At 46.5% G+C, this 23,038-nt stretch overlaps 1 protein-coding gene across 3 annotated transcripts in view; it reads left to right on the top strand.

Moving 5' to 3' along the window:
- Positions 1–23,038, top strand: part of SLC9A7 (solute carrier family 9 member A7) — a 291,022-nt gene that overhangs the window by 131,060 nt on the left and 136,924 nt on the right. For all 3 annotated transcript variants that reach the window (XM_063953067.1, XM_063953066.1, XM_063953068.1), the window contains exon 4: positions 10,994–11,070. In XM_063953067.1, the coding sequence (XP_063809137.1) occupies positions 10,994–11,070 (77 nt within the window). The remainder of the gene's footprint in view (positions 1–10,993; positions 11,071–23,038) is intronic.

Genomic DNA, 23,038 nt, shown 5'->3' with positions numbered 1-23,038 from the left:
TTCTTTGGGTTGGTATGGCATTAGCCGCTGACACTTTCTCCTGTCGTGAGAATGTGGTGTATGTGGCTACTAACAGTTGTCGTCTCTTTTGCCTACTACTGCATTAGACTGGTTAACAAAAACTGAGCTTCTGTGCACGGAGGCGGGGTTATAGAGGAGGCGGCGCTATTCATTCTGGGAAGAAGGTCAAAGCTTTTAACCTGTTGGTGCCTCGGATCAAGATCCTACTCTACACCCCAGTGTCATTCCCTGTGGAGCCCAGTGTAATTCGCAGAAAGATTTAACAACGGTAAGTTCTTACCATAAATCTCATTGTTTTTTTTTGTGATTCCTTCCATCTTTATAAAATACCTTTCAAAGCAATGCATTTGTGACACAGCTCAATATACAGAGTTGTGGGAATTGGGGTAATTTGCTGTCTGTTGAAAAAAGAAGCGAGCCCTGTTTAAACCAAGAGATCTCTAAGAGCCTTAGCTGAGAATTTGCCTACTAACTGACCTGCAGGCACGGACTACACTCATAGAGAGAGGTCTGTCAAGCGTACTGACCTGAATACAGAGGTCAGGCTGACTTCTCTCACTTGCCGGTGGGCTGTTTATAGCTTCATCTAATGGGTAGCACTGTATTTTATTGTAAGTAATGAATGGATCATAAATGATATGAATTTCTCGACTAGACGGGTGAACCTGATTTTATCTTCCAGTTAAAAAGAATATCTGCAGAGAGAGTGTCTGCCACTAGGTGTCACTGTCACCACACATTGCTTGGTTTTGCTGTAACAGTTTGTATATTGTCCATTAAAAAAAAAATCTTACAACCGTGCATTACAATATTTCTCTGCACCTGTAAAATGTAATGTATGTATATATGTGTGTGTGTGTGTGTATGTATATATGTACATATGTGTGTGTGTGTATGATAGATATATATATATATATATATATATATATATATATATATATATATATATATATATATATATATATATATATATATATATATATATATATATATATATAATTTATTTATTTATTTTGGATTCGGTTCCGCAACCGTTTTTTGGATTCGGACGCGTTTTAGCAAAACCTCCCTGAAAATTTTTGGTCTGATTCGGGTTTTTTTTTTTTTTTTTTTAAACCACTTAAATCATAGAATTTGGGGGTAATTTTGATCCTATAGTATTATTAACCTCAATAATCATTATTTCCACTCATTTAAAGTCTATTCTGAACACCTCACAATATTACTTTTAGTCCTAAAATTTGCACCGAGGTCGCTGGATGACTAAGCTAAGCGACCCAAGTGGGCAGCACAAACACCTGGCCCATCTAGGAGTGGTACTGCAGTGTCAGACAGGATGGCACTTAAAAAAAAATTGGCCCCAAACATCACATGATGCAAAGATAGATAAAAAAAGAGGTGCAAGATGGAATTGTCCTTGGGCCCTCCCACCCACCCTTATGTTGTATAAACAGGACATGCACACTTTAACAAACCCATAATTTCAGCCACAGGGTCTGCCACAAGACTGGCTGAAATGACTGGTTGGTTTGTGCCCCCACCAAAAAAAGAAGCAATCAATCTCCTTGCTCAAACTGGCTCTACAGAGGCATGATGTCCACCTCATCATCATCTTCCGATTCCTCACCCCTTTCACTGTGTACATCCCCCTCCTCACAGAGTATTAGTTCGTCCCCACTGGAATCCACCATCTCAGGTCCCTGTGTACTTTCTGGAGGCAATTGCTGGTGAATGTCTCCACGGAGGAATTGATTAGAATTCATTTTGATGAACATCATCTTCTCCACATTTTGTGGAAGTAACCTCGTACGCCGATCGCTGACAAGATGACCGACTGCACTAAACACTCTTTCGGAGTACACACTGGAGGGGGGGCAACTTAGGTAAAATAAAGCCAGTTTGTGCAAGGGCCTCCAAATTGCCTCTTTTTCCTGCCAGTATACGTACGGACTGTCTGACGTGCCTACTTGGATGCGGTCACTCATATCCTCCACCATTCTTTCAATGGTGACAGAATCATATGAAGTGACAGTAGACGACATGTCCGTAATCGTTGGCAGGTCCTTCAGTCCGGACCAGATGTCCGCACTTGCTCCAGACTGCCCTGCATCACCGCCAGCGGGTGGGCTCGGAATTCTTAGCCTTTTCCTTGCAGCCCCAGTTGCGGGAGAAAGTGAAGGAGGAGCTGTTGATGGGTCACGTTCCGCTTGACTTGACAATTTTCTCACCAGCAGGTCTTTGAACCTCTGCAGACTTGTGTCTGCCGGAAAGAGAGATACAACATAGGCTTTAAACCTAGGATCGAGCACGGTGGCCAAAATTTAGTGCTCTGATTTCAACAGATTGACCACCCGTGAATCCTGGTTAAGCGAATTAAGGGCTCCATCCATAAGTCCCACATGCCTAGCGGAATCGCTCTGTTTTAGCTCCTCCTTCAATCTCTCCAGCTGCTTCTGCAAAAGCCTGGTGAGGGGAATGACCTGACTCAGGCTGGCAGTGTCTGAACTGACTTCACGTGTGGCAAGTTCAAAGGGTTGCAGAACCTTGCACAACGTTGAAATCATTCTCCACTGCGCTTGAGTCAGGTGCATTCCCCCTCCTTTGCCTATATCGTAGGCAGATGTATAGGCTTGAATGGCCTTTTGCTGCTCCTCCATCCTCTGAAGCATATAGAGGGTTGAATTCCACCTCGTTACCACCTCTTGCTTCAGATGATGGCAGGGCAGGTTCAGGAGTGTTTGCTGGTGCTTCAGTCTTCGGCACGTGGTGGCTGAATGCCGAAAGTGGCCCGCAATTCTTTGGGCCACCGACAGCATCTCTTGCACGCCCCTGTAATTTTTAAAAAAATTCTGCACCACCAAATTAATTGTATGTGCAAAACATGGGACGTGCTGGAATTTGCCCACATGTAACGCACGCACAATATTGGTGGCGTTGTCTGATGTCACAAATCCCCAGGAGAGTCCAATTGGGGTAAGCCAATCTGCGATGATGTTCCTCAGTTTCCGTAAGAGGTTGTCAGCTGTGTGCCTCTTATGGAAAGCGGTGATACAAAGCGTAGCCTGCCTAGGAACGAGTTGGCGTTTGCGAGATGCTGCTACTGGTGCCGCGGCTGCTGCTGCTGTTGCTGCGGGAGGCAATACATCTACCCAGTGGGCTGTCAGTCATATAGTCCTGATTCTACCCTGCTCCACATGTCCGTGGTTAAGTGGACATTGGGTACAATTGCATTTTTTAGGACACTGGTGAGTCTTTTTCTGACGTCTGTGTACATTCTCGGTATTGCCTGCCTAGAGAAGTGGAACCTAGATGGGATTTGGTACCGGAGACACACTACCTCAAGAAATTCTCTAAGTCCCTGTGAATTAACTGTGGATACAGGACACACGTCTAACACCAACACAGCTGCCAAGGCCTGAGTTACCCGCTTTGCAGCAGGATGACTGCTGTGATATTTCATCTTCCTCGCAATAACTGTTGGACAGGCAGTTGCTTACTAGAAGTAGTACAAGTGGTCTTCCGACTTCCCCTCTGGGATGATGATCGACTCCCAGCAGCAGTAGGCGTTACACTTAAGGATCCAACGGAGGAATCCCAGTTAGGAGAGGACTCGTCAGATTTGCCAGTCACATGGCCTGCAGGACTATTGGCATTCCTGTCTAAGGAGGGAATTGACACTGAGGGAGTTTATGGTGTGGTTTGCAGGAGCTTGGGTACAAGAGGAAGGGATTTAGTTGTCAGTGGACTGCTTCCGCTGTCACCCAAAGTTTTTGAACTTGTCAATGACTTCTGATGAATGCGCTCCAGGTGACGTATAAGGGAGGATGTTCCTAGGTGGTTAACGTCCTTACCCCTACTTATTACAGCTTGACAAAGGCAACACACGGCTTGACACCTGTTGTCTGCATTTCTGTTAAAATAATTCCACACCGAAGAGGTGTTTTTTTTTTTTTTTTTTGTGTAATTTGACCAGGCATGTCAATGGCCATATTCATCCCACGAACGACAGGTGTCTCCCCAGGTGCCTGACTTAAACAAACCACCTCACCATCAGAATCCTCCTTGTCCATTTCCTCCTCAGCGCCAGCAACAGCCATATCCTCATCCTGGTGTACTTCCACAGTGACATCTTCCAGTGTTGGGAAGGTCAGGCATCGCAACCGACACAATTGGACTCTCCTTGGGCATTTGTGATTTAGAAGAACGCACAATTCTTTGCTGTGCTTTTGCCATCTTAACTCTCTTCAGTTTTCTAGCGGAAGGATGAGTGCTTCCATCCTCATGTGAAGCTGAACCACTAGCCATGAACATAGGCCAGGGCCTCAGCCGTTCCTTGCTACTCCGTGTCGTAAATGGCATATTGGCAAGTTTACGCTTCTCCTCAGACGCTTTTTAATTTAGATTTTTGGGTCATTTTACGGAACTTTAGTTTTTTTGATTTTACATGCTCTCTACTATGACATTGGGCATCGGCCTTGGCAGACGACGTTGATGGCATTGAATCGTCTCTGCCATGACTAGTGGCAGCAGCTTCAGCACTAGGTTGAAGTGGATTTTGATCTTTCCCTATTTCACCCTCCCACATTTTTGTTCTCCATTTTTTAATGTGTGGAATTATATGCCAGTAATATTACATCAATGGCCTACTGTACTGTACAACGATATACTGTTGGTCACCAAAATGCAGCACATTGAGCACAGATATGGAGCTTTTCAGGCAGAGAACGTAGCCACGTCCTCTCCGTTCAATCTCCAATGCACGAGTGAAAATGTCGGCGACGTGCGGCTCTTTACATAGCAAACGAATCTCGAGAATCCGACAGCGGGATGATGACGTTCGGCCGCACCGAGCAAGGCGGGAAGATCCGAGTCTGCCTCGGAACCATGTAAAATAGGTGAAGTTCGGATCTCGACGAGCCGAACCCGCTCATCTCTAATTAATTTAAAAAAAATATATATATTTATATTATATTATATTATATTATATTTTGTGTATATGTATGTAACTGCATGTGATTCTGAATAAATACTGCAAATATCTAAATATAATTTATATGTGCCTTACTGATACTGCTTCAGCTTGTGTACTTTGTATCTACAAAACAAGAACAAAAGAGCGACTTACAGTACAGAGCATCACTGGACATGGTGTATAAACATTGCTGAATCAGCAGTCGTAGTACCAAAATAAGCAGCAGGGCGGCAGAACCCAATAGTTTTGTGCAGTGTGGAGGCGATGATGGTTTAAGTGGGGTAAGGAAAAGCACATGAGGGAAAAAGGCCCTGCTCATGAGACCTTACAGTCTAAATGATAATAAATGAGAATCGGATACCCTCTACAAGCGAGAAGTGACAACAATGTCCTATATTGTTAAGCACTAGGGGTAGGGTTAGGATTAGGGTGAGGGGGTGGAGGTGTTAGGGTTAGGCTGTAGGAGGGGTGGGATGGGGTAAGGTTAAAAAACTTACAGGGATCGGTCAGGATAGTGACTGCCGGGATTTCGTACCCAACCCACAGCTGCCTAGCCAGAGTTCTAGTGTCATGTATTGCCCTTAGTAATGGAGCGTTTAACATTTTATTTTCTCTTGCGTCCTAGAGGATACTGGGGTCCACATTAGTACCATGGGGTATAGACGGGTCCACTAGAAACCTTGGGCACTTTAAGAAATCCATAGTGTGCACTGGCTCCTCCCTGTATGCCCCTCCTACCAGACTCAGTTTAGAAAATGTGCCCAGAGGAGCCAGTCACGCTTAGGGAAGCTCCTGAAGTTTTCTACATTTATTTTCTGTTTGTTGTTTTACAGGCATTGCTGGGTGGCACCAGCATGCCTGCTTCGTGGGACTTATAAGCTCAGTGTCCCTTTTCTCCGCTGACAGGACACTGAGCTCCTGAGGGAGTCATTCCCAAGCCCCACCACGGCAAGCGTACCCTCCCGCAGCACGCCACCACCCCTAACAGAGCTGAAGATAGAAGAGTGGCGAGTACAGTGCCGGCGTTCCGGTTAGTGGGTCGCCGGCAGAAATGGCGGCATGAGGGTTGGAGCGCAGCGCTGACATGCAGGCTGCGCTCCGGGTGCTCAGGATGACCAGCAGCTGTGTGTCCCTTTGTGAGGGGCATGCTGAGCCACCAATGATACCCACACTGGCCATCCAGTTTACAGAGAGGTTTAACCCTCGGATTAAGCACTCTAAACCTCAGGCCAGTATAAAAAAGACCGGGACGCCGTGTGCCATTACAGGGGCGAGGCTTCACTATGAGCGGATCCAGCAGCTCACCAGCACCATTTTCCCTTTGCAGCTCATACTGGCAGGCATCACAGGGACATGCAGCTCCTCAAAGAAGACATAACGTCTCCTCAGCGGTACCAGGGGGTCATAGTAAGGGGGAGGAGGTTGTAGTATACTAAGTCCTCTGAAAGGATTTAGTGCGGCGACCCAGCTGTGAATTTACTCTGGTACAGGGATGCGGTGTGGCTGGATCCTATTTCTCAGTCTCCCTGCGGGCTCTGTGTAGGTTATACTGTGTTTCACCTTCTGTGTGTGGGTCCCTTCGCATTACCATGTCCAGGGACTGTGTGTCCTGCAGAGCAGTGTGTCTGTCCTCCCTTGGGGACTTGCTACCGTGTACCGAGAACAGTACACATTTTCACGCTAGTGGGTCAGAACCCCCATGGTTAGATTCCATAAATGGGGTGATTTCTACTAAATTAGCCCATACTGAGAAAGAGACGCAATACTTAAGACAGTCTATGGATGAGATTCAGTTCCCATACCAGCGTCTCAGACCCCTGCCATTTGCCCACAAAAGTGTACTCTAGCCCAGCTCATGCAAGCTGATACTGATGACGATGCATCAGACCCAGGGGAGGGTGAAGTGGATGCCAGTGGGGGGATGCTGTCCTGTCGCAAGGAATACAGGCCCTGATAGAAGCTATCAGAAATGTCCTGCACATTCCTGACAAGGAGGAGGAATCTTATTTTAATGTAAAAAAGAAATCCTCAGCTACTTTTCCTGCATCAAAGGAATTGCATGCACTGTTTGATGAAACTTGGGCTAATCCTGACAAAAAAATTTTCAGATCCCTGAAAGGTTAATTACATCCTTTCCCTTTCCTTTGGAGGATAGAAAGAAATTGGAAAACCCGCCGATTGTAGACGTATCTGTATCCTTAAAGAACACGGCTGACCGCAAGATTGAGACCACTCCCAAATCTTTGTATACTGCTGCTGGTGTGGCCCAGAGACCCACTATTGCTTGTGCATGGATCACTAGGGCCATTGCTAAATGGTTGGGTAACCTAATTGATGAATTAAATTCCTTGCATAAGGGGGAGATCATTTTACTCCTACAGCATATTCAGGACTCTGCTAACTTTATGGTGGAGGCCATAAAGGAAACTTGTTTGCTCAACGCACGCACCACTGCCATGGCGGTATCTGCACGCAGGGGCTTATGGCTGCACCAGTGGACTGCGGATGCAGATTCCGGAAAAGGCGTGGAAAGCCTACCGTTCATAGGCGACGCCCTTTTTGGAGATGTACTGGATACGTGGATATCCAAGGCTACGGCGGGTAAGTCTACATACCTTCCTTCCGCAGCACCCCCAGCTAGGAAAACCTACTTTGCTCCAACTCTGCAGTCCTTTCGGACAGCGAAGTTTTAAAGGCAAACAAAATGGTTGTTGTACAGCCTTCAAAGGCAATAAAGGTAAACCCAGAAAACCAGCAGCTGCAGTTTCTCAGGAACAGACCTCCGGTTCTGTTTCCTCAAAGCCTTCAGCATCACGGTGGAACACACTGCCTGGAAGACAGGCAGGTGGGTTACATTATTTCAGTCACATTTGGGCAACATCATGCCAGGATCCCTGGGTCAAAGACCTTCTCACCCAGGGATACAGACTGGAGTTTCAGGAACTCCCACCTCACAGACTTACCAGCTTTTCCAGAAGCAGGTATGACTTTGCAGATAGCAGTTCAGAAACTGGTACAAACTCAGGTCATTGGCCCAGTTCCACTTTAATTACAAAACAAGAGTTATTACTCCAAACTGTTTGTGGTACCGAAACCGGACGGTTCGGTAAGGCCTATTTTAAACCTCAAGTCACTGAACCCGTACTTACGGGTGTTCAAGTTCAAGATGGAGTCTCTGAGAGCGGTGATCTCAGATCTGGAGGAGGGGGAATTTCTGGTGTATCTGGACATCAAGGATGCGTACCTTCATATTCCAATTTGGCCGCCTCATCAGGCTTATCTACGGTTTGCAATGCAGCACTGTCACTACCAGTTTCAGGCCCTACCATCTGGCCTCTCCACGGCACCGAGGGTGTTCACCAAGGTAATGGAAGATGATGTTTCTCCTCCGCAAGCAGGGAGTGAACATCATACCATACCTGGACGACCTGCTGATTAAAAGCGCCTTCCAGGGAGAGGTTGTTGAACAGCATTGCCCTCTCAACCCAACTACTTCAGGATCATGGATGGATTCTGAACCTACCAAAATCACACCTGAAACCAACACGGAGGCTTCCGTTCCTAGGAATGATCCTGGATACGGAGGAACAAAGGTGTGCCTTCCCTTAGAAAAGGCATTGGTAATCCAGTCAATGGTGCGGGATCTCCTAAAACCAACCTGGATATTGGTGCATCTGTGCATTCGCCTTCTGGGGAAGATGGTAGCCTCTAATGAGGCTCTGCAGTACAGAAGGTTTCGTGCAAGGCCCTTCTAGCTGGATCTGTTGGACAAATGGTCCAGATCGCATCTTCACATGCACCAGAGGATACTTCGGTCGCCAAAAGCCAGTATTACTCTTCTGTGGTGGCTCCAGACTTCTCACCTGACAGAGTGTCGAAGGTTTGAGATTCAAAATTGGATTCTGCTAACCACAGACCCAAGCCTCAGAGGTTGGGGGGCAGTCACCCAGTGGGAACAGTTCCAAGGAAAATGGTCAAGTCAGGAAACCATCCTTCCATTCAACGTTCTGGTGCTAAGGGCCATATAAAACGTGCTTCTACAGGCATCGCATCTTCTTCAAGATCACGCCATTCAAGTTCAGTCGGACAATGTGATGGCAGTAACGTACATAAACCGACAGGGCAGAAGGAAGAGCAGAGCAGCAATGTCGGAGGTAACAAGAATTCTCCTCTGGGCAGAAAGACACGCGGTGGCGCTGTTGGCAATCTTCATTCCGGCAGTAGACAACTGGGAAGCGGACTTCCTCAGCAGACACTACCTCCACCCAGGAGAGGGAGGACTTCACCCGCAGGTGTTCGAGTCCTTGACATGTCGGTGGGGGACGCCACAAATAGACATGATGGCCTCTCATCTCAAAAAGGAGCTAAAACGCTATTGTTCCAGGTCGAGGGACCCACAAGCAGTGACGGTGGATGCTCTGGTATCTTCGTGTGTCTACCAGATGGTTTACGTGTTTCCACCTCTTCCATTGATTAAAAAGGGAAAAGGTTCAAGCAATTCTCATTGCTCCGGACTGGCCAAGAAGGGCCTGGTACTTGGATCTACTGGAGATACTCCTTGAGTACCTCTGCCTCTTTGCGAGGATCTTCTACAACAAGGTCCGTTCGTCTATCAAGACTTATCACGGCTACGTTTGACGGAATGGAGGTTGAGCATCAAATTCTAGCCTGGAAGGGGATCCCAGACAGGGTTATTCCAACCCTGATCCAAGCCAGGAAAGGGGTAACGTCTAAACACTACCACCGTATTTGAAAAAAATACGTCTCGTGGTGTGAAAACAGGAAGTTTCCTACAGTGGAATTTCACCTGGGCCGTTTCTTCCTTTTTCTGCAGTTAGATGTGGATGTGGGCCTACGTTTGGGCTCCTTGAAAGTCCAGATTTCAGCCTTATCCATTTTTTTTCCCAGAAACAATTGGCTTTCCTCCCTAAGGTACAGACGTTCTTGAAGGGTGTTCTGCAAATCCAACCGCCTTTTGTGCCTCCCACGGCACCTTGGGATCTCAACGTGGTGTTGCAGTTTCTACAATCGGAATGGTTTGAGCCTTTACAGGAAGTTCACATAAAGTTTTTTACGTGGAAGATCGTTAAACTGTTGGCCTTAGCTTCCGCAAGGCTTAAAGTATAGGCCCACTCTACTAGGTCGGTGGGTTCTTCCTGGGCGGCTGCCCGGGGTATCTCTGCTTTACAGCTCTGCCGAGCAGCTACTTGGTCGGGTTCAAACACGTTTGCTAAGTTCTATAAGTTCGTCACTTTTGGCCTTTGAGGACCTTCAGTTTGGTCAATCAGTTCTGCAGGAACCTCAGCACTCTCCCGTCCGGTTTGGGAGCTTTGGTACATCCCTATGGTACTAATGTGGACCCCAGTATCCTCTAGGACCTAAGAGAAAATAGGATTTTAATTACCTGCTGGGGTAAATCCTTTTCTTGTAGTCCATAGAGGATACTGGGCGCCCGCCCAGTGCTTCGTGTTTCCTGCACTGTTACTTCGTTAAGTATTATTGTTAGTTCAGCTGTTGCTGTTCCTGTTCAAGTTTTGTTAGCATGGCTTTCCTCTTTGTGTGTTTGCTGGTTCCAATCTCACCACTGACCTGTTACATCCTTCCTCAGGATATATCTGTCTCCTCTGGCATAGTTTCTAGATTGAGTCTGGTAGGAGGGGCATAGAGGGAGAAGCCAGTGCACACATCTGATTTCTTAAAGTGCCCAAGGCTCCTAGTGGACCCGTCTATACCCCATGGTACTAATGTGGACCCCAGTATCCTCTACGGATTACAATAAAAGTATTTACTGGTAGGTAATTAAAATCCTATTTTTGTTTTCCAAATGTTTTCCATTTGTGACATTACTGTATAACAATAACCAAATTCATAATGTATTGTTAAAGTGATTGCATTATTAAAGTAATGTTTCATTATAGTTTTCACTTCATAGAGCCATATGATTTACAGTGGTCTTGTGTATATAAAACACCTTATTTGTTTCCTATTTTATTGTGACAGAGACATTTCTTCAGAAATATTGGATCTATTCTTGCCTATGCTTTCTTTGGTACTGCAGTCTCATGCTTCATCATTGGGTGAGTCATAAAAGTGTTGATATAGGCACACATATAATATACATATATTATATATTCTCTCTCTCTCTCTCTCTCTCTCTCTCTCTCTCTCTCTCTCTCTCTCTCTCTCTCTCGTGCTATTGAAAAGTGTGACTGTACATCTGTCTATTAGATGCTATATTTATCCATCTTCCTGTGTTTGCCTTCACACAGTATACAATTGTCACATATATCAAATGAATCGGCAGTCTCCTTGTGCATCGTAGCCGCACCAACGTTAGCAGAGTTCCACAGCACCTGTCAGCACACTTGGAATCTCACACTGCATGGCGTATTGAACCTAGATGTACTGTATGAGGGCACATCTGTATATACTGGGAAAGAATATATATCTGCTATAAATCTAAACATTTATTACCGGAGATTTGTGATTGACTACTTTTTCTGTATCAGGAGGAGGTATCTACCTGCGATAAATGTTAGTAGTACTAAACAATAAGGCTGTAATAGTTTTAAAGATATTTTTTATATCACTAAAAAGCATACCCAGGTCTAAAATGGACAAAACCTTTTTTTTTTTTTTTCTTTCCCTTTAGTTACAGATTGAGCCCAATCCCCCTAATGAGCAGAATTATGTAGGTTCCCTATTTTGGAGTCCCACTGTTCTGGAGCAACTCACCCTTACGAGCACCACTAAAGGAGTGTTCATCAGCACAATCCCCTTAAAGGGGGGTACACACGGAGAGATCCCTTCTTAACCATTTAACGGACAATTTAATATCCCCAAAAACCGCTCCGAAATGGTCTTTTGTTTATGCGTGAATTAGGTGAAGAACATGAACTTAACCCTATCCAAGATGATTTTAGTTAGAAAAATAAATATTTTTTTTATATATTTTCCCCAAACATAGAAACATTGATCGGGAACATCGCAAACATCTGAACATTGGGAACATCGCGACTTTAGTGTTCAGAACCCAGACAGCTGCCTGGTACACAGCGGGGGGTGGCTTGGGAAGGGGTTGTTTTACCCTTACCAGCAGCTGCTATTGTCTGCAGCCGCTGGGGGATCTTGCTGTGCTGACTGATCAGCAGTGATCGGCAGCACAGCAGACACAGGGGGAGGGTGCAGGGAGGAAGAGGGACCTTCAGGCCCCACTGACAGCTGCAGCGGAGTGAAGGTTCCCTTCCCTGCCGCTGCTAACATAGTTTATCTGACTGGTCGCATCCTGTGCGACCAGGTCCGATAAAGCACTTGCAGGGATGGTCGCATCTGATGCGACCATGCCAGGCAAGTGGTTAAAATGTAAGCAATCAGACTAGATTGCTTAGAAGTTAAGTATGAATCTCTCGTGTGTATGCCCCACAGCGATAGGAATGCTCGCCGGTGCTAGATTGGCCTCCTTGCAGGCACAATCTAGCACAGGGGTGGCCAACCAGTCAGAGACAAAGAGACAAAACATCTAGTTAGGTACGTCAAAGAGCCGACATCAAGTCGAAGGCGCGTGTGCAAAAATGGGGTCTGGCCTTGTGCCTGCTAGGCCACACCCCTGGTATAAAATACAATGAAAAAGCCAGATCCACATAAAATATATTTTAAAGCCAGATCCAACATAAAATACATTGAAAAGGACACTTCCACGTAAAATAATTAAAAAAATCCAGATCCACATAACATATATTGAAACAGCCATATTCACATAATACACTTCAGCTCCTCCATGTGTCACTCCAGTCAGCACCCTCCTGTGTCACTCCAGCCAGCCCATGTGTGAATGTGTCACTCCTGTTAGTACTCTCCTGTGTCACTCCAGCCAGCTACCCCATGTGTCACTCCAGCCAGCTCCCGCATGTGTCACACCTGCCAGCACCCTCCTGTATCACTCCAGTCAGCTCCCCCATTATGTCTCTCCTGCCAGGATCCTTCTGTGTCACTCCAGCCAGCTCCCCCTTGTCTCTCCAGCCCACCCTCATACTGTATGTCACTACAGTCCAGTATCTGGCTCCATCAGTTTTCAGTCGCCGTACTGCTGCTGTGCTGGAGTGCACCGGTTTCCAGGATCTGCTGTGGTCAGGTGACTTTGAGTGTTGGGAGCCACATTTGAATAAAGAAAGAGCCGCATGCGGTTCAAGAAGCACGCGTTGGCCACGGCTGATCTAGCACATCGTTCATTTCACTCGCTGGGTGAAATGAGCGCATCATTCCCTCGCTCAGCACACATCGCGCTGTGCTGAGTGGGGGGAGAGATGTTTGCTGAACGGTCACTGATAGATCGCTCAGCACACATCTCTGGGAAATTAAGAACGTGTGTACTGGCCTTTAGAGTAATTTGAAAGCATACGAAGTGTCATTAAAGCTGATTGGATGAGTCAGTTTGTGTTATCTTGATAAAACCAGGAAAAAACATAATTAATGGAGTATGTTGGTATGTTTCCCATTTCAGAAATATAATTTCTATTTTCTCTGACGTCCTAGTGGATGCTGGGAACTCCGTAAGGACCATGGGGATTAGCGGCTCCGCAGGAGACTGGGCACAAAAGTAAAGCTTTAGGACTACCTGGTGTGCACTGGCTCCTCCCCCTATGACCCTCCTCCAAGCCTCAGTTAGATTTTTGTGCCCGGCCGAGAAGGGTGCACACTAGGGGCTCTCCTGAGCTTCTTAGTGAAAGTTTAGTTTTAGGTTTTTTATTTTCAGTGAGACCTGCTGGCAACAGGCTCACTGAATCGAGGGACTAAGGGGAGAAGAAGCGAACTCACCTGCGTGCAGAGTGGATTGGGCTTCTTAGGCTACTGGACACCATTAGCTCCAGAGGGACCGAACACAGGCCCAGCCTCGGAGTCCGGTCCCAGAGCCGCGCCGCCGGCCCCCTTACAGAGCCAGAAGCAAGAAGAGGTCCGGAAAATCAGCGGCAGAAGACATCCTGTCTTCACCAAGGTAGCGCACAGCACTGCACCTGTGCGCCATTGCTCCTCAGCACACTTCACACTTCGGTCACTGAGGGTGCAGGGCGCTAGGGGGGGGGGCGCCCTGAGCAGCAATAAAAACACCTTGGCTGGCGAAAATACATCACATATAGCCCCCAGGGCTATATGGATGAATTTTAACCCCTGCCAGATTCCACAGAAAAACGGGAGAAAAGGCCGCCGAGAAGGGGGCGGAGCCTATCTCCTCAGCACACTGGCGCCATTTTCTCTCACAGCTCCGTTGGAGTGAAGCTCCCTGGCTCTCCCCTGCAGTTACTACACTACAGAAAGGGGTTAAAAAAGAGAGGGGGGGCACTAATTAGGCGCAGTATAACAATACAGCAGCTATAAGGGGAAAAACACTTATATAAGGTTATCCCTGTATATATATATATATATATATATATATATATATATATATATATATATATATATATATATATATATATATATATATATATATATATATATATATATATATATATATATATATATATATATATATATATATATATAGCGCTCTGGTGTGTGCTGGCATACTCTCCCTCTGTCTCCCCAAAGGGCTAGTGGGGTCCTGTCCTCTATCAGAGCATTCCCTGTGTGTGTGCTGTGTGTCGGTACGTTGTGTCGACATGTATGAGGAGGAAAATGAGGTGGAGGCGGAGCAATTGCCTGTAACAGAGATGTCACCCCCTAGGGAGTCGACATCTGAGTGGATGAGTTTATGGAAGGAATTATGTGAGTCATCCCTTTACAAAAGATTGATGACATGAGACAGCCGGCGACTCAGCCTGCGCCTGTCCAGGTGTCTCAAAAGCCATCAGGGGCTCTAAAACGCCCGTTACCGCAGATGGCAGATACAGACGCCGACACGGATACTGACTCCAGTGTCGACGATTAAGAGACGAATGTGACTTCCAGTAGGGCCACACGTTACATGATTGAGGCTATGGAAAATGTTTTTACACATTTCTGATAATACCAGTACCACTAAAAAGGGTATTATGTTGGGTGAGAAAAAACTGCCTGTAGTTTTTCCTGCATCTGAGGAATTAAATGAAGTGTGTGATGATGCGTGGGTTTCACCCGATAAAAACTGTTAATTCCTAAAGTTATTAGCATCATACCCCTTCCCGCCAGAGGATAGGGCACGTTGGGAAACACCCCCTAGGGTGAATACAGCGCTCACACGCTTGTCTAAACAGGTGGCACTACCGTCCCCGGATACGGCAGCCCTTAAGGAACCTGCTGACAGAAAGCAGTAAAATATCCTAAAATGTATATACACTCACACGGGTGTGATACTGCGACCAGCAATCGCCTCAGCCTGGATGTGCAGTGCTGGGGTGGCTTGGTCGGATTCCCTGACTGACAATATTGATACCCTAGATAGGGACAGTATATTACTGACTATAGAGCATTTAAAAGATGCATTTCTATATATGCGTGATGCACAGAGGGATATTTGCCGACTGGCATCAAGAGTAAGTGCGCTGTCCATTTCTGCCAGAAGAGGGTTATGGACAAGACAGTGGTCAGGTGATGCTGATTCCAAAAGGCATATGGAAGTATCGCCTTATAAAAGGGAGGAGTTATTTGGGGTAGGTCTAACAGACCTGGTGGCCACGGCAACGGCTGGAAAATCCACATTTTTACCCCAGGTAGCCTCTCAACATAAGAAGACGCCGTATTATCAGGCGCAGTCCTTTGGGCCCCATAAGGGCAAGCGGGCAAAAGGCTCCTCATTTCTGCCCCGTGGCAGAGGGAGAGGAAAAAGGCTGCAGCAAACAGCCAGTTCCCAGGAACAGAAGCCCTCTCCCGTTTTCTGCCAAGTCCTCAGCATGACGCTGGGGCTTTACAAGCGGACTCAGGCACGGTGGGGGCCCGTCTCAAAAATTTCAGCGTGCAGTGGGCTCACTCACAGGGGACCCCTGGATCCTTCAGGTGGTATCTCAGGGGTACAAATTGGAATTCGAGACGTCTCCCCTTCGCTGTTTTCCTAAAGTCTGCTTTACCGACGTCTCCCTCCGACAGGGAGGCGGTATGGGAAGCCATTCACAAGCTGTATTCCCAGCAGGTGATAATCAAGGTACCCCTCCTACAACAGGGAAAGGGGTATTATTCCACGCTGTTTGTGGTACCGAAGCCGGACGGCTCGGTGAGACCTAATTTAAATCTGAAATCCTTGAACACTTACATACAAAGGTTCAAATTCAAGATGGAGTCACTCAGAGCGGTGATGGCAAACCTGGAAGAAGGGGATTATATGGTGTCTCTGGACATCAAGGATGCTTATCTCCATGTCCCAATTTACCCTTCTCACCAAGGGTACCTCAGGTTTGTGGTACAGAACTGTCACTATCAGTTTCAGACGCTGCCGTTTGGTTTGTCCACGGCACCCCGGGTCTTTACCAAAGTAATGGCCGAAATGATGATACTCCTTCGAAGGAAGGGAGTTTTAATTATCCCTTACTTGGACGATCTCCGGATAAGGGCAAGATCCAGGGAACGGTTGGTAGTCGGGGTAGCACTATCTCAAGTAGTGTTGCGGCAGCACGGTTGGATTCTTAATATTCCAAAATCGCAGCTGATCCCGACGACACGTCTTCTATTCCTAAGGATGATCCTGGACACAGTCCAGAAAAAGGTGTTTCTCCAGGAGGAAAAAGCCAGGGAGTTATCCGAACTAGTCAGAAACCTCCTAAAACCAGGCCAAGTGTCAGTGCAGCAGTGCACAAGGGTCCTGGGAAAAATGGTGGCTTCCTACGAAGCAATTCCATTCGGCAGATTCCACGCAAGAACTTTCCAGTGGGACCTGCTGGAAAAGTGGTCCGGATCGCATCTTCAGATGCATCAGCGGATAATCCTGTCACCAAAGACAAGGGTGTCTCTCCTGTGGTGGTTGCAGAGTGCTCATCTTCTAGAGGGCGCAGATTCGGCATTCAGGACTGGGTCCTGGTGACCACGGATGCCAGCCTGCGAGGCTGGGGAGCAGTCACACAGGGAAGAAATTTCCAGGGCTTGTGGTCAAGCCTGGAGACATCACTTCACATAAATATCTTGGAGCTAAGGGCCATTTACAATGCCCTAAGCCAAGCAAGACCTCTGCTTCAAGGTCAGCCGGTGCTGATCCAGTCGGACAACATCACGGCAGTCGCCCACGTAGAGAAGCTGCAAGGATTTTTCGCTGGGCGGAAAATCATGTGATAGCATTGTCAGCAGTGTTCATTCCGGGAGTGGACAACTGGGAAACAGACTTCCTCAGCAGAAGTCTTCCACATGATTGTAAACCGTTGGGAAAAACCAAAGGTGGACATGATGGCGTCCCGCCTAAACAAAAAATTGGACAGGTATTGCGCCAGGTCATGGGACCCTCAGGCAATAGCTGTGGACGCTCTGGTAACACCGTGGGTGTACCAGTCAGTGTATGGGTTCCCTCCTCTTCCTCTCTTACCAAAAGTATTGAGAATTATAAGACGGAGGGGAGTAAGAACTATACTCGTGGCTCCGGATTGGCCAAGAAGGACTTGTTACCCGGAACTTCAAGAGATGCTCACGGAGGACCCGTGGCCTCTACCTCTAAGAAGGGACCTGCTCCATCAAGGACCCTATCTATTCCAAGACTTACCGCGGCTGCGTTTGACGGCAGGGCGGTTGAACGCCGGATCCTGAAGGAAAAAGGCATTCCGGATGAAGTCATCCCTACCCTGATCAAAGCCAGGAAGGATGTAACCGCAAAGCATTATCACCGCATTAGGCGAAAATATGGTGCGAGGCCAGTAAGGCCCCGATGGAGGAATTTCAACTAGGTCGATTCCTGCATTTCCTGCAAACAGGAGTGTCTATGAGCCTAAAATTGGGGTCCATTAAGGTTCAAATTTCGGCCCTGTGAATTTTCTTCCAGAAAGAACTAGCTTCAGTTCCTGAAGTTCAGACGTTTGTAAAAGGGGTACTGCAATATACAGCCTCCTTTTGTGCCTCCAGTGGCACCTTGGGATCTCAATGTAGTTTTGGGGTTCCTAAAGTCACAATGGTTTGAACCACTTGAATCTGTGGAGTTAAAATATCTCACATGGAAAGTGGTCATGCTGTTGGCCCTGGCCTAGGCTAGGCGCGTGTCAGAATTGGCGGCTTTATCCTGTAAAAGCCCTTATCTGATCTTCCATTCAGACAGGGCGGAATTGAGGACTCGTCCTCATTTTCACCCTAAGGTGGTTTCAGCGTTTCATCTGGACCAACCTATTGTGGTACCTGCGGCTACTAGTGACTTGGAGGACTCCAAGTTGTTGGACATAGTCAGGGCCCTGAAAATATATGTTTCCAGGACGGCTGGAGTCAGAAAATCTGACTCGCTGTTTATCCTGTATGCACCCAACAAGCTGGGTGCTCCTGCTTCTAAGCAGACTATTGCTCATTGGATTTGTAATACAATTCAGCTTGCACATTCTGTGGCAGGCCTGCCACAGCCAAAATCTGTAAAAGCCCATTCCACAAGGAAGGTGGGCTCATCTTGGGCGGCTGCCCGAGGGGTCTCGGCTTTACAACTTTGCCGAGCAGCTATTTGGTCAGGGGCAAACATGTTTGCTAAATTCTACAAATTTGATACCCTGGCTGAGGAGGACCTGGAGTTCTCTCATTCGGTGCTGCAGAGTCATCCGCACTCTCCCGCCCGTTTGGGAGCTTTGGTATAATCCCCATGGTCCTTACGGAGTTCCCAGCATCCACTAGGACGTCAGAGAAAATAAGAATTTACTTACCGATAATTCTATTTCTCGTTGTCCGTAGTGGATGCTGGGCGCCCATCCCAAGTGCGGATTGTCTGCAATACTTGTACATAGTTATTGTTAACTAAATCGGGTTATTGTTGTTGTGAGCCATCTATCCAGAGGCTCCTCTGTTATGCTGTTAACTGGGTTCAGATCACAGGTTGTACAGTGTGATTGGTGTGGCTGGTATGAGTCTTACCCGGGATTCATAAATCCTTCCTTATTGTGTACGCTCGTCCGGGCACAGTATCCTAACTGAGGCTTGGAGGAGGGTCATAGGGGGAGGAGCCAGTGCACACCAGGTAGTCCTAAAGCTTTACTTTTGTGCCCAGTCTCCTGCGGAGCCGCTATTCCCCATGGTCCTTACGGAGTTCCCAGCATCCACTACGGACTACGAGAAATAGAATTATCGGTAAGTAAATTCTTATTATTACACTTGGGATTAGGCCATTTTTTTTTTCTTTTAAAGACTTATGGGTTTATTTTTGCATTTGTGCTTGTAAACACAATGTTTCTGGAATAAGAATGTAATTATCCAGCAAAATACCAGTTGCTACTCCATGTAATAAATAAGGAGATCATATTTAATGACCAGTGTCTGTCTTTAATGTAGATGGAAGTCATTGCTGATAGCTAATGGATGAGTTCTTGTGGGCATTGGGAAGTGCATTCGTGGTTCAGAATGGCATTGTGGGAAGCACTTTCATGATATAATGGGTATTAGTCTAGTCTATTACATATTGATGTCTGACAAAAAGCAGAAAATATCACGTTCTAAGTATGATTTATGAGAAAACTAGTGCTGGGTCATTTTAATATCTAGGAGATGCAAATGTAAAAAACTAGCTGTAAAGTCTGCTTACCCCTTAAGCCATGGAGCCTGAGTTTTTAATAAAATGTTAATTGTATTAACATCTAGCACTGTAGCAATGTCGGATATTTGATGTGTGCTGGAGGGTGGTTTTCTAATGTGTAAATGGGGACCTATTAAACTGCAGCAATGGGCTGCGGATCATGTACTTTGAGGTGCTACACACTGAATATACTAGACTAAGTATGCCAGTGGGTTACTCCTCACCAAAGCAACACAGGTTTCAAACTGACAGATTTCCATTTCAGATTTTAATGAAATTTGTTGTACTAATTGACGCCTTGGGTGTGAAGATAAATGTAAAATATTTGTAAAATTTTTTATTTTCTCAAAAAGCCAACTTTAAAAAAAATGTAAATTAAAAACCAAAAAAATAGTACATGCTATCGTCACTAAATCCCCAAAGCTTTATTTTGGGATCATGATGGGATCATCTGCTACAAGAGGTTTCACTTTAGGCTCTTCGTTCTAATTTGTTTATTATTTTAACAATCTAGGCCTGTTCATTATTTTTTATTCATCTCCTTAAACTATCCCTTTTTATAATATATGATGTGCAATGACACATTATGTTAATACTAAAATATTTAAAAGTTTTGTGATTTTATGTATTTCACTTATTTAGAAAGTTTACTACAGATAATTACCATTTGGTGCTGCTGCTCTGAATGGATGGTTCTACTTGATGGGTGGGAATTGGCTGAAGGCTTCATTTGTTTTTAGTATGCCAATGTTAGAAAGGAAGTACATTTGACCTGTTGGAGTTAATAAATTCACTTTACACGGAACATCTACTGAAGGAATCCATAAAACATCCGGGTTCCTTGGGTATAAAAAAGATGTTGTACCTGCAGGATGGAGGAATGCCACTTTCAATTCATCGATGCATTCATCTTTCTCCATAATGAATGGGAGCCACCATTTCTCTCCTAGCATCCATAAGGGATATTGGGGAATCTAGTACAATAGAGTATAGACGGGGTCCAAAGGAGCCACTGCACTTTAAATTTCTTCAACTGGGTGTGCTGGCTTCTCCCCTCTATGCCCCCTCTCTCACAGGCAGTTTAGAAAAAAGTGCCCTCAGGAGAGGATGCACATCTCTGAGCTCCAGAGTTTTCTTCAATTTCTTTTTTTTTTTTCTTTTTGTTATTTTCGGTATGCTGTCTGGGCAACAGCAAACCTGCACCGTGGGAGTTAGGGAGGGAAGGGGGAGGTCACTGGCCTTACGAGGTGCAGAGCCGCTTCCACGCTGTAGGACCACCTGGATTTTGTTGTTCAGCGGGGCACTGCGCCTTGGCTGTCACAGCCGCAGCACACCCCAAACGCTGACTGAAGGTGACATTGGTGATGAGTACAAACCGGGGGCCCAACTATGGGGTTCCCCGGTTCACAGTGCAGATGACCACAGGCGTGCCGTACGGGACCCTCCTGGGGGGGTCCCTCTAGAGTCCCCCGTGTGGAAATGGCACAAAAAGCTTGACTAGCACTTGTTATAATGTTTTGAGCTAAAAAGGAGACACTGCCAGTACAATATATTAGTGTAACTCCGGCGCCATTGGAGGGGGTGGAGCTACATCAGCGGGACCTGAGGAGTTTTGTGCCTTTCTTCTGCTTACTGCAGCCATATACAGCACACACAGCACTTCCTGATTCCTCAGCCACACTGGATATCTGGTACAGGGTGTAGCAAAGGGGTAGAGCCGCTTGTGTACCCTATCTGGATCCTATTTAGGACAAAAATTGTTAGTGTTTACAGCCGCTCTCTCTCGCTCTCTCTCATACAGTAGGGCAGGCTTGCATTATAACTGTCTGTGTATGTTTTGTGCTTACTGTGAAATGTGGATAAACACAAGCTATGCAGTGTATGTCACACTAGATTCTCTCCATTATCTACTGATTCTGTTTCATGTGAATAATGCAGTCAATATTCACAAATCGGTGAAGGGGCTGGGGGAGAGGGTCCAGAGCCCCACTGGTTAGGGTCTCTTAAGACTATGATATGTCATCCCAGCTCACAGCTAATGTGCAGAAGACTCAGCTACTACAGCAAGCTGTTGCAGATTTAGCAGCTAGGTCAGATGCACAGGGTCCCTCTCTCATGCAGGTCCACAGAAGCGTGGTTTAGCTGCTCTATTCTCTGGTGCAGATGATATACAGGAGGATGAAGATGACCTGTATCCTTTTAGTGGGGATCCCGATTCTGCTCAGGGTATTGAACCCCTAATTCTGGCTGTAAGGGACGTGTTAAAGCTCCCTCTAGAAGGACGCTGCGCCACAGCAGTCGTTTTTCTTTGTACAAAACAAGCCTAAATGTCACTTTTCCTGACTCTACAGAGTTAGATGACCTATACAAACAGGCCTGGAAAAATCCAGACAAAAAACTCGAAGTGTCAAAAAAGTTTTTGCACGCTTTCCCATTTGCTCCTGAAAATTTTGGGAGGAACCCCCTGGGGTGGATGTATCCGTCCCTCGCCTGTCTAAAAAGATGGTGCTGCCTGCCCCGGGCTCTTTTTACCATGAAGGATCCTGGGGATAGGAAGACAGAGACTACCCTAAAGTCTATATACGCGGCAGCCGGTATAGCACAAAGGCCGGTCATTGCGTGTTGCTGGATGACCCATGCCATTCATTCCTGGGCCACTCAAATTCAGGGGGGCCTCTCTGGGTATATGCCCTTAGTTACGTTGGTAACCCTCATAAAACACATTCAGGACACTACACGGGACAAAAAGCAGAGCCTGCATGTGAGAGGTGTCAAAGATACTCCTCTGGGTGGAAAGAAATGTAATAGCAATGTCAGCAATCTTCATTCCGGGTGTGGACAACCAGGAGGTGGACTTCCTGAGTCGTCACGATCTCCACCCGGGGGAGAGGGGTCTCCACCATCTGGTGTTCCAGCAGATCATCAACCGGTGGGGTTGCCCACATATAGACATGATGGCTTCTCGTCTCAGCAAGAAACTTCCCTGGTATTGCTCACTGACCAGGGACCCTCAGGCGAGGGCAGTGGACACACTGGCGTCACCTTGGCTGTACTGGCTGGTCTACCTGTTTCCTTCGATTCCATTTCTCCCAAGGATGCTAAAGCAAATCAGGAATCAAGGTGTCCAGGCAATTCTGATTGCCCCGGATTGGTCTCGGAGGGCGTGGTACGCGGATCTTCTGGACATGTCCGTCGAAGACCCTTGGCCTCTACCACTAAGTGATCTTCTTCAACAAGGACTGTTAGTCTTCCCAGACTTACGGCGACTTGGTTTGATGGCATGGAGGTTGAGTGGAACATCCTAGCTCACAAGGGCCTTTCCAAGAAGGCTTTTGCTGCCATGGTTCAGGCCAGGAAACCTGTGACGTTGAAACACTATCATATCTTGAGGAGATATGTCTCTT

This window comes from Pseudophryne corroboree, chromosome 2 (assembly GCF_028390025.1).
Source record: "Pseudophryne corroboree isolate aPseCor3 chromosome 2, aPseCor3.hap2, whole genome shotgun sequence".
In the NCBI taxonomy this organism is placed as follows: Eukaryota; Metazoa; Chordata; class Amphibia; order Anura; family Myobatrachidae; genus Pseudophryne; species Pseudophryne corroboree.
The sequence above is the reverse complement of the archived record's forward strand: the minus strand, read 5'-3'. Positions and strand labels throughout refer to the sequence as shown.